This window comes from Choloepus didactylus, chromosome 5, assembly GCF_015220235.1.
Source record: "Choloepus didactylus isolate mChoDid1 chromosome 5, mChoDid1.pri, whole genome shotgun sequence".
Classification (NCBI taxonomy): domain Eukaryota; kingdom Metazoa; phylum Chordata; class Mammalia; order Pilosa; family Megalonychidae; genus Choloepus; species Choloepus didactylus.
Window position 1 is genome coordinate 29,644,592 of NC_051311.1, and position 18,194 is coordinate 29,662,785.

At 35.9% G+C, this 18,194-nt stretch overlaps 1 protein-coding gene across 1 annotated transcript in view; it reads left to right on the top strand.

Moving 5' to 3' along the window:
* Window positions 1-18,194, top strand: part of PTPRN2 (protein tyrosine phosphatase receptor type N2) — a 1,313,563-nt gene that overhangs the window by 1,262,523 nt on the left and 32,846 nt on the right. Inside the window, exons 18-19 of the mRNA XM_037835719.1 lie at window positions 15,667-15,786; window positions 17,175-17,341. Of these exons, the coding sequence (XP_037691647.1) occupies window positions 15,667-15,786; window positions 17,175-17,341 (287 nt within the window). The remainder of the gene's footprint in view (window positions 1-15,666; window positions 15,787-17,174; window positions 17,342-18,194) is intronic.

The window sequence follows — 18,194 nt, forward strand, 5'->3', positions numbered from 1 at the left end:
AAAAATAATGAAATCATACAATGTGCCTTCTCCAACCATAGTGCAATGAAGCTAGAAATCAATAACAGAAGGAGAAATGGAAAACTCACAAATATGTGGAAATTAAACAATGCACTTAAACAACCAGTAAGTTAAAGAGGAAATCACAAGGAAAATAAGGAACTATCTTGAGGTGAATAAAAAAGGAAATACAACATAACAAAACTTATAGGATGCATCAAAGGCAGTGCTGAGAAGGAAATTTATAGCTCTAAATGCTTACATTTAAAAAGAAGATTCCATATCAGAAACCTAACCTCAAAACTGGGAGAACTAGAACAAGAAGAGCAAACTAACCCAAAGCAAGCAAAAGGAAGGAAATAATAAAGATTGGGGCAGAGATAAATAAAATAGAGAATGAAAAAATGATATAATCAGCAAAACCAAAATTTGGTTCTTCAAAAAGTTCTATGAAATTGATACACCTTTAGCTAGACTGATGAAGACAAAAAGAGAGGACACAAATTATGAAAATCAGAAATAAGAAGTGGGACATTACTACTGACCCAGCTGAAATTCCAAAGGACTATAAGAGGATACTGTGAACAATTGTATACCAACAAATTAGAAAACCTAGATGAAATGGAAGAATTTCTAGAAACACGCAAACCGCTTACAGTGATTCAAAAAGAGATAGAAGATCGCAACAAACCAATAACTAGTAAAGAGATTGAATCAGTAACCAAAACCCTCCCAACAAAGAAAAGCCCAGGACCAGATGGCTTCACAGCAGAATTTTCCCAAACATTGCAGGAAGAATTGACACCAATCCTCAGACTCTCCCAAAAATTTGAAGAGGAGGGGACACTTCCTAATTCATTCTATGAGGCCAACATCACACTCATACTAAAACCAGATAAAGATATCACAAGAAAAGAAGCTTATAGACTAATGTCTCTTATGAATATAGATGCAAAAGTCATCAACAAAATACTATGAAACCAAATCCAACAGCATATGAAAAGAATTTTACATCAAGTGGGATTTAACCCAGATATGCAAGGTGTTTCAACATAAGAAAACAGAATAAAGGGCAACCACATGATCACTTCAATGAATGCAGAAAAGGCATGCAGCAAAATCTAGCACCCCTTCTTGATAAAAATATGTAGAACACTAGGAATAAAAAGAAACTTCAACATGACAAAAGCCATATATGAAAAGCCTACAGCTAACATCATACTAAATGGTAGATAACTGAAAGCTTTCCCTCTAAGATCAGGAACAAGATCAAGATGTCACTACTGTTGTTTGACATTATACTGGCAGTTCTAGCCAGACAGAGTAGGAAAGAAAAAGAAATAAAAAAGCATCCAAATTTAAAAGGAAGAAGTAAAACTTTCCCTATTTGCAAATGACATCTTGTTATTTACAGAAAATCCTGAAAAATATACAACAAAGCTCCTAGAGCTAATAAATGAATTAAGCAAAGTGTTGGGATACAAGGTCTACACCCAAAAATCAGTCATGTTTCTATACACTAGCTCAGAAGGATAAATCAAGAAAAAATAGTCCATTTACAAAAACAACTAAAAAATCAAATATCTGGGAATAAATCTGACCAAGGATTAAAGGACTTGTACATAGTAAACTATAAAACATTGCTAAAAGAAATTAAAGAAGACCTAAATAAATGGACGGACATTCCGTTTTCATGGAAGTCTAACTATTCTTAAATGTCAATTCTACCCAAAGTGATTTGCAGATTCAATGTAATCCTACCCAAAATTCCAACAACCTTCTTGCAGAAATGGAAAAGCCGATTATCAAACGTATATGGAAGGGTAAGGGGCCCTGAATGGCAAAAGCCTTCTTGAAAATGAAGAACAAAATTGGGAAATCACACTTCCCAACTTACAGAGTCACAGTAATCATAGCAGCATGATACAGGCACAAGAACAGTTATATAGACCAATGGAATCACATAGAGAGCTCAAAATCAACCCTCACATTTATGGCCATCTGATATTTGATAAGGGACAAAGACAGCTCAGTTGGGAAAGAATAGTCTCTTCAACAAATGTGCAAAGAAAAGTGAATTTCCATTTTCAAAAAAATGAAGGTGGATCCCTACCTCACACCATACACAAAAATCAAATCAAAATGGGTGAAAGACCTAATATAATAGCTAGAACTATCAATCTAGATGATAATATAGGAAGCATCTTCAGTACCTTGTGGCAGGCAGTGTTTTCTTAGATTTTACACCTAAAATACAAGCAAGAGAAGAAAAATAGATAAATTGAACCTAACATAATGAAAAAGTTTTGCATCTCAAAGGAATTTATCACTAAAGTAAAATAACCTACACAATGGAGAAAATACTTGGAAACCACAGATCTGATAAGGTTTTAATAACCAGAATATATAAAGAAATCCTTCAACACAACACAAAAAGATAAACAACCCAAGTTTTAAATGGGCAAAAGAATTGAATAGACATCTCTCCAAGGAAAATATATAAATGGCCAAATAGCGTATGAAAAGGTGATCATTATCATTAGCCTTTTGGAAAATGCAAATCAAAACTACGAGATACCATTTCACATCCACTAGAATGGCTACTTTAAAAAAAAAAAATGGGAAATTACAAGTGTTGGAAAGAATGTGGAGAAATAGGAACACTCATCCATTGCTGGTGGGAATGTAAAATGGTGCAGCCACTGTGGAAGATAGTTTGACGGTTCCTTAGAAATTTAAGAACAGAATTACTTTATGATCTGGCAAGCCCACTTGCAGGTATATACCAAAGGAATTGTGCAAGGACTTCAACAGATACTTGTTCACTGATGTTCATAGTGGCACAGTTAAAAATTGCCAAAAGATGGAGGCAATCCAAGTGTCCATCAACTGATGAATGGGTGGAAAATTATGGTCTATACACGTGATGGAGTATTGTTCATTTGTAAAAAAGAATGAAGTCCTGATACACATGACAACATTGATGAACCTTGAAGACATCTTGTTGAGTGAAATAAGTCAGACAGAAAAGGACAAATATTGTATGATCCCACTGATATTAAATAATTAGAATACACAAACTCTTAGAGTCATAATCAAATATAGATTACCAGGTGAGGGGTGGGAGTAGGAAATAGGGAGTTAAGGCTTAAAGTGTACAGAGTTTCTATTTGAGACGATGGAAAAGCTTTGTTAAAGAATGGTGGTGATGGTAGCACAACATTGTGAATGTAATTAACAGCACTAAATTATATATGTGAATGTGGTTAAAAGGGGAAATTTTAGGTTGTATGTATGTTACTAGAGTAAATATTTTTTAAGAAATCCATAAACTGCACAATACAAACAGTGAACCCTAAGTTAATCCATGGACTATAGTTAATAGAACAATTATAAAAATATGCTTTCATCAATTGTAACAGGTGTACCACACTAATGCAAGATGTTAATAATAGGGTGGTATATGGGAACTCTGTATTTTATGCATGGTTTTTCTCTAAACCTGGAACATCTCTAATTAAAAAAAAGAGATAGAGAGAGAGACCATCCAGCCCAAGTGAAGACACCTCTAGCCACTGAGAATTCAGCAACCCTGGTGGGTCATTTCATCTTTGGACAAGTTTTCATGTTGGGAAGTTCTTCCTTACATTATGCAAAATAGCCTCTTTGAAACATAAATCCATTAGTACTGGTTCTACCCCTTCTAATCTTAATTGGGTAGTCATAGATCCAAGACTTTTGTTCAATGCAGTATTTCTGCTACACCATGCTCATGTCAGAATTTTGTGCTTAGGCAAAAGAACAAAGAATATTCTGAATTTTATGGTGGAATAAGGAATTTCAACAGAATTCTAATGTCACTAGCGAGTTTTCATTCTTCTTTACCCATTATCCAAAATTTATATATTTACATTTGACATTTAGTACCTCCCATATATGGGTTATTTTATTTTTACCAACCTTTTGATCCAGTTTTCCAAGTACATTATTTCATGTGTATAAGGGCATTGTTTACACTTAACAACAACAATTGCTCATGTTCATTGACCACTTACTATGTACAAGGTTCTTTGTCAATGGATTTTTGTTGTGATATAGTCTTTACAGTCCATGAGGCTTAGAGAAGTTAGTAATTTGCCCAAGTTCACATGGTTGGAAAATAGGAGGGCTGAAAAATCTTTCTTACTGTTTATTACAAATAGCTGCTATTTTTGGACTTAATTCATTTTATCAGTATTTACAATCCATTGGATATGTTAGGGAGTTTCTGGAGATATCAAAGAGCATACATTCTTGAAATTGAAAGGAAACGTCTCTGAAGGAAACAAATGGAGACAAACTTTATGGTGAGATGAAGTGCAAGATAATTTGTGATGCGCCTCAACTAAGCTTTATCAAATTGCTCTGTGAAACACTAATGTTTCCTCAAAATGGTAACAGTCAAGATACTCTAAGAAGAGTTCATGGTAAATAGGTTCACCACCCCTAGAATTTCATTGTCCACACTCATCTATTAAAGGCTCTGAGAAGTCCTATAGTAAAGAAACTCGTCTAACTTTGTTAAAACCTAACTTCTTTGACCATGATACCATTCTTTTGTTTTTTTTTTTTCATATCGTTTGCCATCTCAGAGATACTAGTTTTATGCAGAACTCAGTTTAGGGAATGCTGACCTGAGATTGCATTGGAGTGCTCTGGCTAACTGAAGCTTGTTAATCCATTTGTGCATGAAAACTGTATAGTGTTGGACTGAAGAGTTTTGCTTTTTAGCATAGTCACATTTGATTAGTTGACTTCAAAATCATGTACTTCAGAAAACTGGCATCTTATCAAGCATAGATCTTCATTTAGTAATTGTCCGTAAGTCACAGAATCAGAATTTTTAAAAATTTAGAGTTAAGATTATCTTTGCTGCTTCTAGCTAAGCAAAATGCATGTAGAGGAAGCAAAACCTTTCTTTGAAACCTCCCACAGAAGGCAGAAGTTTTCAAAAATCACAATGATTTACAAGTGTTTTAAAGAATAAAATTTGATGTGAAACAAAGTTCTCTGTGGCAAAGAGAACAGGCCATATCTGAGTCATGGGCTATTTGAGTCATGGCAATATCTGCCATGGCAATATCTGAGTCAGAGTTAAAGTTTCCTCATCTCACTGTCTGGATTTATGGCCTATAGTAAATTTTAACCAAGGAACTTAACACATGCTACAGAAAATAACAAGGCATCTTCCTTTTATCTTAAGCTTTTAAGTGCAGATCTTATGGTCAACTGGATCATTTAGAACTGATTAACAGGTATTTATTCTCTGTCCATTGTGAACAAATCCAGGTGAGAGTGACTGTGACATGGGGCTGATTAAGAAAGGAAGCAATATAGACAATGGCTATGAAGAAAATAGACCATCACTGAGCACCTAAAATGATGCCATTCCAACAGGAAGATGGTCGTTGTCAGAACCTAGAGAGGTCCCCGGGCGGGTGGGGCTGAGAAAAAGGGAGGAGTAGGAGAACGGTGTAGAGAGCGCCACGGACAGCGTGAAGGTGGGCCCATCCCTTCTAGAAATGAAGGAGAACTGGAACAAGGATTAAGGGCTGCTCTTCCAGTCTTTATGTAAATATGGGACATGTAGAATCACTCTACACTGGAGTATTTGACGCTCAGCAGCAGTAGTCCCCTTCAACTTTAGCACAAGTGCAGAATTTCATGTGTACGAGCTGTGACAGCCCCTTCCCATCGGCAATACTGAGGAAGGGCTTACCCTCCCCTGACACTCTGCTTAATACCTGCTTATTGCTTTGAAACAAAACCCAGAATTTAAAAATAAATAAACATTTACAAATGGATTCTCTTTTTTTGTAAACCACCCTCTAGTGGTCAGACCTCTTTATGAGTATGCATTATGCATTTTAAGAATTTGATTTCCAAAGAGTTGATTTATATAAAGAATTTCTTAAAGCAAAGTTATTATATAAAGGAAACTGTACCTGAAATTAAGTCCTCAAGTGCCTGTTAAACATCTAGTCTTTACTCTGTTTGGAGGGTTAGATATAAAGCCTGAGTAAAAGTTCAGAAATCAGTTTTACTAGTCAGGGGTAAATAGGCTTAGAAATAATATATGTTTAAAAGAGAAAAATATCCAGGGTTATTTTATCATGCAATCTTTTTTTTAAAAAGAGGAACAATCTTGGGCTACATTATTTAAAGTCATGTTCAGATCTTAGGAAGAAATACTTATACACTCCTTTAGCTGGTGAGAACATTTCTGTAATACCGTGTTCAGTTTTAGGATCATGATTTCAAAGGATGGTGACATTTAAAAAACGAAAACCAGACGACTGCAGGGTAATAGGATTTTTCAAAATCATAGAAGGAAAAGCCAAAAGGGCAAGAATGACTTGGGGTAAAAAGGCAGGAAAGACCATCTTCAGATACTGAGGTGCTGTCAGATGGGGTGGGGAGCGGTGAAGCTACTTCCATCCCCTCTTGTCGCAGAGTGGGGGATCCCTCCCTCCTGTGGTGATAGTAGAGAGTGGCTGAGACATTGTCAGCCACGGGCCTTTCACACAGAACATTCATCTTGGGTGGCTTTTGGACTGGATAGCATATAACTTTCTTTTCTGAAATTGTAAGGCTCTCTACTGCTTTGATCTCAAAAATGAATAGTATTTATATTCTAATAAATTTTAAATTAGGAATATTAGTTTGGCTTTTGCAAAGTTTTATTTCTTTTTCAGTGTTTCTAAAATAATTTAAGACTAACCTAACACCTAGTGACCCAACATGTTATATCCCAGAGGCATTCAACTCTGGCTGGTGTTGACTAGCTGTTTGGGGAGGTTGAGTATAGGGAGAAGGAAAAAATGTGGCAGTAAAGGAAATCGTCAACTCTTCAGATCCCTGTAAGTCATGATACGTGTATGACAGATAATCTTTCTCCAGAAAATACATTTTAATCTGTGAAGATGCCTCTCACCTGCCAAATGGGAGCTGAAGATGAGCTACTTCAAAAGTGAAAGACAAACATGCCTATATGTAAAGAATGACATTTAAGTCCAAGGTAACTGTAAGGAAATGAAAGGGGGAAAGGAAAGAAAGTAACATTTATTGAGCATCTATTATATGCTAGACCCTGGGCAGGCTCTTTAGATGTGTGACTCGTCAATCCACATAACAACCCTGAGATGAACAAATCATTAGTCTAATTCTACCCATGAAGAAAATGACGCCCTGAGAGCCTGACTCACTTATCCAAATCCACACATTTAGCAGGAGGTAGAGTCAGATTTTAAACCCAGATCTGTATAATTCAAAAGTTTTTTCTTTTACTGCACCACACTGCTTAAAAATGATGAACGTGCAGTGATGGCAGGAAGGATGTTATTCATGGATCTGTATTTAGGTTAAAAAAAAAAGAAGTCTTACTTCTTTTGTAAGTAAGTGGTGATTGTCCTCATTTACAGAGTCAACACATTGCTTATGGAAAATTATGCTTTGCTTATTCTCAATGCACATAGGATGTAGAAATTATATTCCTTAAGTATGTGTATATAAATTTAATGTTGTAAAGGGTTAAAAGGTTTCTCTAGGTCCAGAGGAATCCCTAAAAGGGAACAAGGGTCTCTGCACTTTCTCAAGGAGACATAGACCCTGTAGCCCATCACACTGTAGCTTACATGGGTGCAAATATATAGCAGTGTAATCAGATTAAAAGGAGCCTCAGGACAGCTTTTATGAGGAAAAGAAATCTCTCCAAGGTGTGAACTAGACAGTTGAGGGTTTGCTTAGGGACTTAGCAATTTTCCATTCCTTTTTCACATTTTTAGAATACACTTGAAGAATTATGTCCTTTTCTCCCAATAGCAGCTTCCACGTGTCGCTGCCAAATGCTGCATGTGCCTGGAAGATGCAGAACACTAGATTCTAAACCAAAACTTCCAGTAACATGGCAGCCAAGTTTGGGTGCATGGCCAAGTTTGGGTGCATGGTGAGTGTTGATGGACGTTAAATATAAAATCAGTATATTCGAAGGCAGCACTGCCTCGCACTGGAACATAGAAGGTTCCTAACTGTAGGAATTGAGACAGTCACCATAGGAATTGGGGTCATCATTCTCTAAGTCATCATGGGCATCGCTAAGCCAAGATAAAAACTTTGGAATTTCTAGCCTTGTGTGCCACGTTTGACAACTAGGCTAATTTTCAAGACAGAATCAGATCCTAAGTACCTCTCCAGGCTAGCTAGCTATGTAAACCCCAAGGGTCAATCAGCAGGTCAATAAGCACTACTTCGGTTGGTGCCCAATTAATGTTAACTCTTATTTGCTACTATTAACATTTTACCAAGAATAAAGTTCAGCTGTCAATTTCTATCTTCCATTTTCTGAAAGTATTCTGTTATGAGGTATTAAATGGTGGGTAAAGCATTCTCTCCTTTCCAAAACTGATAAGCTTGAGTTAACATCCATCAATCATAATTCTTACTATGCTGAAGACAAAACCTGGGCTAGGTACTATGGGAGATTCAACAAATGTAAATATTTTTCCTTCCAATCACTTACAACCTAGTTGGAGGAAGGAGGCAGAAACACATGAAAAACGGAATTAAAAGAAGAGTTTTAGGTGATGAATGTACAACTATGTAATGGTACTGTGAACAATCGAATGTACGATTTGTTTTGTATGACTGCGTGGTATGTGAATATATCTCAATAAAATGAAGATTAAAAAAAAAAGAAGAGTTGAAGAGAAATATAAAAGAAAGCAGTATGTGAGATGCCCACAAGGCACCAAGTATTGATTGCCTTATGTGTGACAGAGGCAACAAATGTCTATTTGCCAAGTTTTCCATGTTCATTTATGGTACTGAATCAAACAGAAATAGAGTTTGCAGACAGCACACCCGTTTCATGTTGTTCTCCCTAACACCAATCTCAGTGAAAGCTGCCTTAATCAACCAAAAGATAACTGCTTTATAGGCATCATCACCGAAGTCACCAACAACCAAATCTCTAAATATCCAGGAATGACAATGGCATGACCTTGGTGGTGATGGTTCCACACCACCTAATTGAAAAAAAAAAAAAACCTTAAGTAAAAAAAGCACAAAGATGGTGTATGCTCTATGCTCTGCTAGAGCCTTTTTATAACCTCTAGACCTTTCTTGATTTTTCTTCAGAGCCTCCACTCCATATGCAAGGCACTCATATGTTCCCAATTCTTCAGGACAGACCCTAGACCAACAGTCTCTTCTTCCCTCATCAGACGCAATGGCAAATCAGTGGTCATGATTTTTGGTGTGGAAAATATAGCTTCCTTAAGTGGTATGATTTTGAGAGGTGCTAGAACCCCCTCCCCCAACATCCCTTTACCTCTTTAATACTTGTTATGAATCACTCTCGGAAATCATAACTTGATTTCCTCTGGATAGTCAGTGATGGGAGAGAGAAATATTTAAGATATTACTGATTCTGGAGTGTTGAGAAATTGTGGAGAGTAAATAAAGGGAAATTTACTTTGGAGCCCTGTTAACTTATGGATTAGTTGATTTTAAAGCACATTATTTGGTTAGATTACAGGGAAGCATAAAAATTGAGGGCAATTAGTTTCTTAGGTAAAATTAGATTTTTCGTTTCCATGAGTTCACATGTACTTTATCACATGCCCTAGATTTTCCAGGATAGATTATTTTAAAATTTTAGTCTTGCTAGATTTTCCATAAAAAATTTGCAAACACTAAAGAAAAAAAATAAAACCTTTTGTCACATCACCTTACATAAATTTGGGGTGAAAACTCTGACCTCTATAGCTATGCCTGTGATTATGAACTGGTAACTATTGCAATATAAATAAATATGTCCTGGCATATTCACATTAAAATTTTAATTTAGGCTCAGGTAAAGTATAGATATTCTGAGTTTCTTTTTTAACTTATTTTTTATGGATCACAGCTGAAAACATCCTGGTTCTTCTGCTTTCAAGGGTAATATTGATTCCCTAGCCCTTTTATCCCTGTTTTCTTCTCTTGGTTCACAACCGAACAGATGCTTTTATATCAGGTCCTGATCCTGAAAAGAAAAATGGCAGCCTAAAAGTGGCACTTCTAGCTAAGAATAAATATCCATGTTTAGTTTGAAACATGAAAGCAGGCTGAGGAGACAGTGACTCCTAAGTAACAACTTTCCCTTGGGCCCAGGTAACTTCCTGTACATGTCAAGTGACTGCTACTAAATACATCAATAATAAAGTTTAAAGCAAAATCTTGTCTGTAAGTGTGCATATTTGCCATGGAAATCCTGAAATGACATGGTGGTTACACCAAACCTTATGGAATCAGTTGTGTTTGACAAACAAGCAGGCACTTAGACCTTTGCAAAAGAACACTGACTTGATTTTTAATGGTGTGGCAAGTATTTTTTGTTTAGATGCTTTCTCTCTTTTGCTGGGCCAAAAACACGGGTGGTGCAAAAAAAAAATTCCAGAAGTTGCAGCTGCTGTTTATCAAATATCAGATCTTAGCTATAGGACTAGTTTGGGCACAGTTGTCTGATCATCTGATCTTAACAGCTACAAAGGTGAATTTTCCTCCTACTCTTCTACTGGACATCAGCATTTAATGTATTACTAAAAGGTGCTTCAGCTTACATTATCTCTCAGTGAATCCACAATGAAATATTTGTTAATTTTTAAAAACAGCTAGATAGGTGCATTATGAGTCATGCATAGAAGAAAAATAAAGATTTCAGTACCTTTCATTTAGTTAGGTTACCATTTCCAAAGGTTTGTGGTTTGATTCAGCACCTTTGTAACAAAATTAGAGCCTCCAAAGGTTTGCAGCATTGGTTGAGGCTGTCCTCTGGGACAGAGTAAGATCAGGGTTTTGGATTTCCATTGCAAAAGATGTTACAGGCATGAGAAGCTAAACTTTCTATTTTTTTTTTCTTTCTTAATCTATTTCAGACCACATAGTCACAGCTTATTGACATCAACGAGCTCATAAGGAGTAAAGTGCAAATGTTCTTAAGCCTCATTAATTGCCTCCTTATCGCTTCAGAATTTGAGTGGGCATCTTCACATCTCAAATTTACCTCTGTTCAATGTATGCAAAGAAGTTTACAAAGGAAATGAATTGTGCAGGCAGGATTGCAGGTGGAATGCTTAGCCTACTCTGGAGAAAAAAACTGTCTTCAAAACAGTAGCTTCAGCGTGCATACAAACAGTTAATATGCTTTTTTTTTTTTTTAAATCACTTTTCTTTACTTATGCGGATCCTGCAAGGACTTCAACCTTGCAAGTCTTTGATAGCATTTTCTTTGGGTTCTCTCTTTTTACGGAAATATTCAAACTGTCTCTTTTTAAATTATGTATTTTTTTTTCAACTAAGTATCAACTATAATAAATCACTACTTTAGACACCTTGGAGGATAGAACTAATAACCAGACTAGAATTTAGTCCTCAAGTTGTTGACAATTTAGTAGAAGAAAGATGTGAGAACATATATATAATACAAGGTGGAAAGGGATAATCTAGGTAAAAGAAGGACAAGTTTTCTGCTTGGACAGATAGGGGATACTTTGTAGAGAAAATGAATTTGAATATTCTGTGGCCTGGGCTTTTTACTATTTCATGTTCATCATCTTTTCTTTAATCATGTCTTGCTGTAACTTTGAATGAGTTTTGTTTGCTAGTTATATAACTGGTGCTCACAAAGGATTTCAAATGAAGAGATCCCATAGTTCTTTCCACCTGTCTTAATTAGCTTAGTATATGAAACTTAGACCAGGTTGACATTTGTCAACACCTATGGATTATTTGACAGATGGAATAGGTAGTGCTGTAGCAATGAGCAGTATGGTTTGTTTTTTTTTTTCTTCTTCTTCTTATCTGCATTCAGTAAACTTACTCTGTTGGATCAAATAATCGGCCAAAGTATGTATTTAATGTCACTTGGATCAACTGTTTAAATTGCTTGATTTTTAACTTTTCAACTTGTTTGCTGCCAAACAAACATTTTTAAAATTACATTGACTGTATTTGTCGCCATGGAGTTTTCTTCTCTGAGTAATCTTGGAGTGAATAAATGTGGGATGAATTAACAGATTAAGCAGTGGTTTCAGCCATCAGGTTTTATGATAGCTGAGAACCACTTAGCTTACCATTTCTTATTCCTACAACATACAAGTACCAGTGAAGAAGTTGGTGGGGATAATAAGCACACAGAGGTTACCATAGCTCCCCCAGCATGCAGACTGACGATGTTTAGAACATCTTGGCCTTCAAGGTCGACTTCTGAGGAGTAAGGCTGATTCAGTTGAGGAGAAGCTCACAAAAAGGAGGCAACTTCAAACTCTTACCCAAAGTACAGCACCTGTAATTTATACCTGAGATCCGATATTTAAGACTTATTTGAAATCTGTGTTGAAAGCTTTATTTTGATCCAGTGATGGAGGCACCTGCATCCTGTCTGGAAAAAGTAATCTACTTACACCAAGCAAAAGGGAGTCTGGGGCAGTATTGCAGAGGACCAGGAAACACTCAGAGCTGCATTTTTTTTTCATTTTATTTTATTTTATTTTTTTTAATTAAATTCAGTTTTATTGAAATATATTCACATACCATACAGTTATCCATGGTGTACAATCAACTGTTCACAGTACCATCACCCCAATCTATTTTTGAACATTTTTCTTACATCAGAAAGAAGCAGAATAAAAAATAAAAGTAAAAAAGAACACCCAAATCATCCCCCCATCCCACCCTATTTTTCATTCAGTTTTTGTCCCCATTCTTCTACTCATCCATCCATACACTAGATAAAGGGAGTGCAATCCACAAGGTTTTCACAATCACACTGTCACCCCTCGTAAGCTACATTGTTATACAATCGTCTTCAAGAGTCGAGACTACTGGGTTGGAGTTTGGTAATTTCAGGTATTTATTTCTAGCTATTCCAATACATTAAAACCTAAAAAGGGTTATCTGTATAGTGCATAAGAATGTCCACCAGAGTGTCTTCCCAGTTCCATTTGAAATCTCTCAGCCACTGAAGCTTTATTTCGTTTCATCTCTCATCTCCCTTTTGGTCAAGATGTTCTCAATCCCACGAAACTGGGTCCAGATTCATCCCTGGGAATCATATCCTGCGTTCCCAGGGAGATTTACACCCCTGGGAGTCAGGTCCCACGTAGCGAGGAGGGCAGTGAGTTCAGAGCTGCATTTTAACTACCAAAGTGGAAGCCCTGCATTCAGAAGGAGTTTTCTCTGGATCTCCAGATAAATGCCCAACACATACTAGGTGTTCAATAAATGGTAGATGACCATGAAACCTGTGTTCTCTGATACTTAACCAGACAGAAAGTGCTAGAAATGGTCATTTCTGGTGTTCAACAATTCAGCTCTTTAATTTAGTAAATTATCTATTCTAATGGCCTACATTAAGATTGAGTTTGAATCCTGGATTGTTATCCACTTCCTATTTGAAGAAGATTTAAATCTCTCAAAGAATTGCCACACAAATAGTGCTTCCCTTGTGTTAATCACTGCTCTCTATTTTACCTTTATGCTAAGACCAAGATAAGGAAGGAGGTTCTAATGAAACTTCTAGTTGTTTAGAAGTTAAACCTTAGTTAACTGGAATTTTTACTAACCTCCTGTATTCCAATCAAAATCCAAATTAAATTTTTTTTCAATATATTCTGAAATTAAGCTAGTCAGGCACTGCAGTTGGAGATAGGAAATATATGGTGAATTGCCATCATTTTCTCTGCGAGGTTGGGTTGATATGTACTGCTTCAAAAGTAACATTAGATAATCTAATCAGAGACATGAACAGCATTGTGACATTGGTACCCAAATTGGGCAACCTGTTTGTTTGATTTAGTAAATTTCTTTCTCTGCTTTTATACACAGTGACCTAAAAAGAAATATTATTCCCAAGAGTGCCTTTGGGATTGTTTGTTTAAATTAAGTTTCATCTGGATTTAATCTTAACCAAATCTTTAGAGAGCCAAACAAGCTCTCTGTAATGAAGTGCTGTGTGTTCGAACCAATGAAAGATGCTGCCAAACTGTAAGGATTCCTCTTTAAATGAGTGGGCTTTGTAATGTTACACTTGGGTGGCACGAGCAGAGTGCTAGATGATTAGTTTATGGTCTAGATCATTGTATTTTTATTACACTCATAAAATCTGTGTTTCTCCTCATTTTCGTAATGGCTTCAGTGAGCTTCTATACCTTCTGAAGGCACATTAAATTGTTATGTGATGAAAGTACCGATTTAGTGGAGCTAGTTTTAAAGCCTGAAAAGCTTGAAGTAAGACACGTGTTTTGAATTCTCATCTTATTGTTGGCTATGCACTAAGGAAATGGAGAGTATATGAGTTTGAGCATAATTCATATTTATTTGTGGGCTTTTTCATAAATACCTCAGTAGGTTCCATTAAATTCTAATATAAATGATACACAATGAGGTGCCTTAAGGATATTGACTATTTCTATCACACGGGACTATAAATCAATATTAAAAGAGGAAAATATTGTGTACATGTCTGATTTTTGAAATATAATTTAAAGGGGGACTTTCATAACATGAGCTATGAAGAGAAAACATTTTATGTTTGTGATATGTGGATTTTTAAATAACGAGATCTTAATTGGATTGTTATATCTGTATTTAAAAGAAATAGAAGCTCTCTTGAATATTAAATTTACATCTAAATGCAGTTGCTTATAAATATTTCTATGAATTTAATGTAATTCATTGCAGGAAAAGCCGAATAGTCTTCACTCTATAATTTAATATGCTAATAAAAGTCTACAAATAACTCATCAGTGTACCCCCATAGAATTAATGGTTTTTAGTAATTATGCTGTAACTATAAATACGCAGGTTTACAGCTACAAAGCTGTGCCTTGTGTTTGAAGAGAAGTTGAGTTGGAGTACTTTTGTGTCTTTTATCATTTCTACATGTTCATATGCACATTCATTTGTTTATGTGTGCCTCAAAGTTATTTTTTTAAATGTGGCCATTCTGAATCATTAAATCAGTATTAGATTTGTTTTAATCTGAATTGTATTTTCTGTATTTTGGTATCACTACATGAAATTCCAGCAGTCAATGTTGCTTTCTGCAATGTACTTCTAAAAGAAACCTTCAGAAAACGCGTTTGATAGGATAACAGTTTTACAAAACAAAATGTTTCTCTAGTCATGCATAATAAAGACAACTAGCAAAAAATGAGCATGTCGACTGATTTCAGTTTGCTTCACATTGAGAAGTGAGCGTTTTCGTAATGCCTCAGCCTGCCTGCTGTTGAGGAAGAAATATCAGATGCCATACTGTATGTTTTGTGTTGCATTATGGAAAGTTTCCTTTGCAGATCAAAAGTTGGGAAGCCAAACAGCTGAACATAGAATGGAGGAGGTTTTAAAAGGCGTGGAATTAATTCACTGGATTTTTTTTTTTTAATATTTCATGGAAGCATGCAAAATGTGGGGCCAGTTTATTCAGAGATTTGAAAGCAGCTGCAGAGTAAAAGTGTCTAATGAAAATGAAATAAATTTCCTGTGAATGGAATCAATTTTGATTGTGTCTCTGAGTGCAGTAATTATACATGTCACACAGTAATTAGGCAGTCACACTGTGGCCACGGTGCCTTTCTTTGTCTGCAGATGGTCTGGGAGAGTGGCTGTGTGGTTATTGTCATGCTGACACCCCTCACGGAGAACGGAGTCAAACAGTGCTACCACTACTGGCCAGACGAAGGCTCCAACCTTTACCACATCTATGAGGTACTTAAACAAAATACATCTGCTTGTGCAGTTGACAGTAAGTGTGTGGATTTATATCATACCAGGCACAACATTTGTTAATCTCATTTGACCCAAGCTGGGACCTACCATCAGCCAGTGTGAGAAGCATCAGGACACTTGGTCCTTAGCAGCCAAGTTTGAAGTGGAATTCTGGGCAGCTTTAAGTCCCTATGAGAAGGAAAATAACCAAATGGAGACAAGCCAGTCCTTTGAAAGAGGTTGGAATAATAATAGGCCATGTGCTGGGAAGGTTAGCACTTGCAGTCCTCCGAGTAAGCAAGAACTAAGCAGTTCACAAGTGTCATTGTAAAACAGATTCCGACTCTTCAAACAGCTATGTGGTTGTGAATTGGACTCTGGGGTAAATTGTATGTTTTTCATTTTTTAATTTTTATAAATACAAATGCTGACAGAAAGGATGAAAAAATATTTACCTCCACAGGGTGGTCCTTTGACTCAGGTCCCATCTAGCAGGCCTCTTAATAGGGTCTATTTTTAAAAGACTCCTGCTATTATTCTAATTGCTTATTGATTTCTTTGGCCGAGCAATGTGGTCTTTCCTCAGAACCGTTCAGAGTTTTGTGTATGTAGCATTTGACCTTTTTATTTGAGGATAACCTGCTGACAAGCTTATTTCCCTTGCTGGATTTTCTACCCACATTAGGAATGAACTAAATAAACTTGGGCATTTAAACAAGGACAAGAATGCATCCTTTGGTTCTGGTTTGCATTAAAATTAGTCAGAATGGTGAAGCACCACAGTAGGAAGCTGGTTAGAAGCTTAACGGTTAATCCTAAATCACATAGTTGTGGCTTTTAGGTCACTGCAAATAGACTTAAACATAGCGAGTGATTTAGTGAGGATCCACGTTACTGGAATTTCTACGGGTCTTTTGTGTTTCTCAGTTCTAAATCGAGGTGTATGCTGTCTTAGATAAAAGTGAAGTTAAAGTGGAAACGTTTGGCAGAACACATCGTTTTATTAATGTTTTTGTTCACACGTGTGATTTTTCACTGGTGATTTTTCTTGAAAGTTTGTATGACTTAGAATTACCAAATATGAAACCTAGAATCTCTTTGCGTAATAACATATTTTTCTAGTTATTTGACTATTAAGCCCCTGGGTTTTACACTAAAAAACAAACAAAAAAATTTAAACAGAGTTATCTTTTGTATACACCATGTTAAAATTGAGAAGGTAGGAGGAAGCCATTAAGCTAATTGTCAGCCAAGCTGCAATATAAAATTTATTATCTTTGGAGTATTTACCCTTCTCTCTTCAAAAGCAGCTTTAGGTTCAGTTATGCTTTAGATTCATGATACCTATGCCTTTTTCTGTTTTCCTTTCCTCCTCTGTATCCATCCAGGTGAATCTGGTCTCTGAGCATATCTGGTGTGAGGATTTCCTGGTCAGAAGCTTTTATCTGAAGAATCTTCAAACTAATGAGACTCGAACCGTGACCCAGTTCCATTTCCTTAGTTGGTATGACCAGGGAGTTCCATCCTCCACAAGGTCTCTTCTGGATTTCCGCAGGTATAACAAAGAGCCTAATAGAAGATTAATTTATTTATAGAAGAGACATGAGATAAAAAGGAAGCACATTTTAATACCAGATTTCCTTGTTTCTAAGATGCCATTAATTGTAAGAAGCAGCATCTATTTTATAATTGCTGGCAGAGTTGAGAAGAGCGGGGGGTGGGGGAAGGAGAATTATATTAAATGTACATATTGATTGTGAGATGTTTCCTAGTTCTAGAGGTGTTAATATGCAAGGGAGAATGGGCATCTTAGAATTGTGGAAATATGGTCATTATTTTTTATTTATAAGATTCTTCAACTGATGAATAATCCTTAAGTTTATATTTCACAGCCTATTAATGAAAAAAAAGCCCAGATTTTTGTTGGGGTGCTCATCTGGTTTGATATAATGATGTGGTTTAACAAATTTAGGTCCAAATTCTAAAATGGTAATTCTGGATGAAAGCCTGGATGTAGTTAGCGCATGACTGTATATATGTTCTATGCAATTTTATAACTTAGTTTTTTTTTTTAATCCAATATTTTGTTCATTCATTACTCTAGTCAGCTAATCACCCAATTAGTTGTCTTCTTTTAACATGTATTTATGGAACTGTTGAAATTAATGCTAGACTTCGTCTTACAGGAATATATTGACATTGAAAACTAAAAGCAAAATTTAAGACTGAAGCTTTGATTGTGCGTCATATTTGATGATAATAGTTGGTTAGCATTGGTTGTTTAATGGTGGTAAATGAATAAACAACTACAAAGAAAATGGAGTTTTTAAGCAGCGTTAATAACTAAGTTCTAAGGTATATAAAACCTCTCATATTTAACTGATTAGAAATCTCTTCACTAAGAAAAA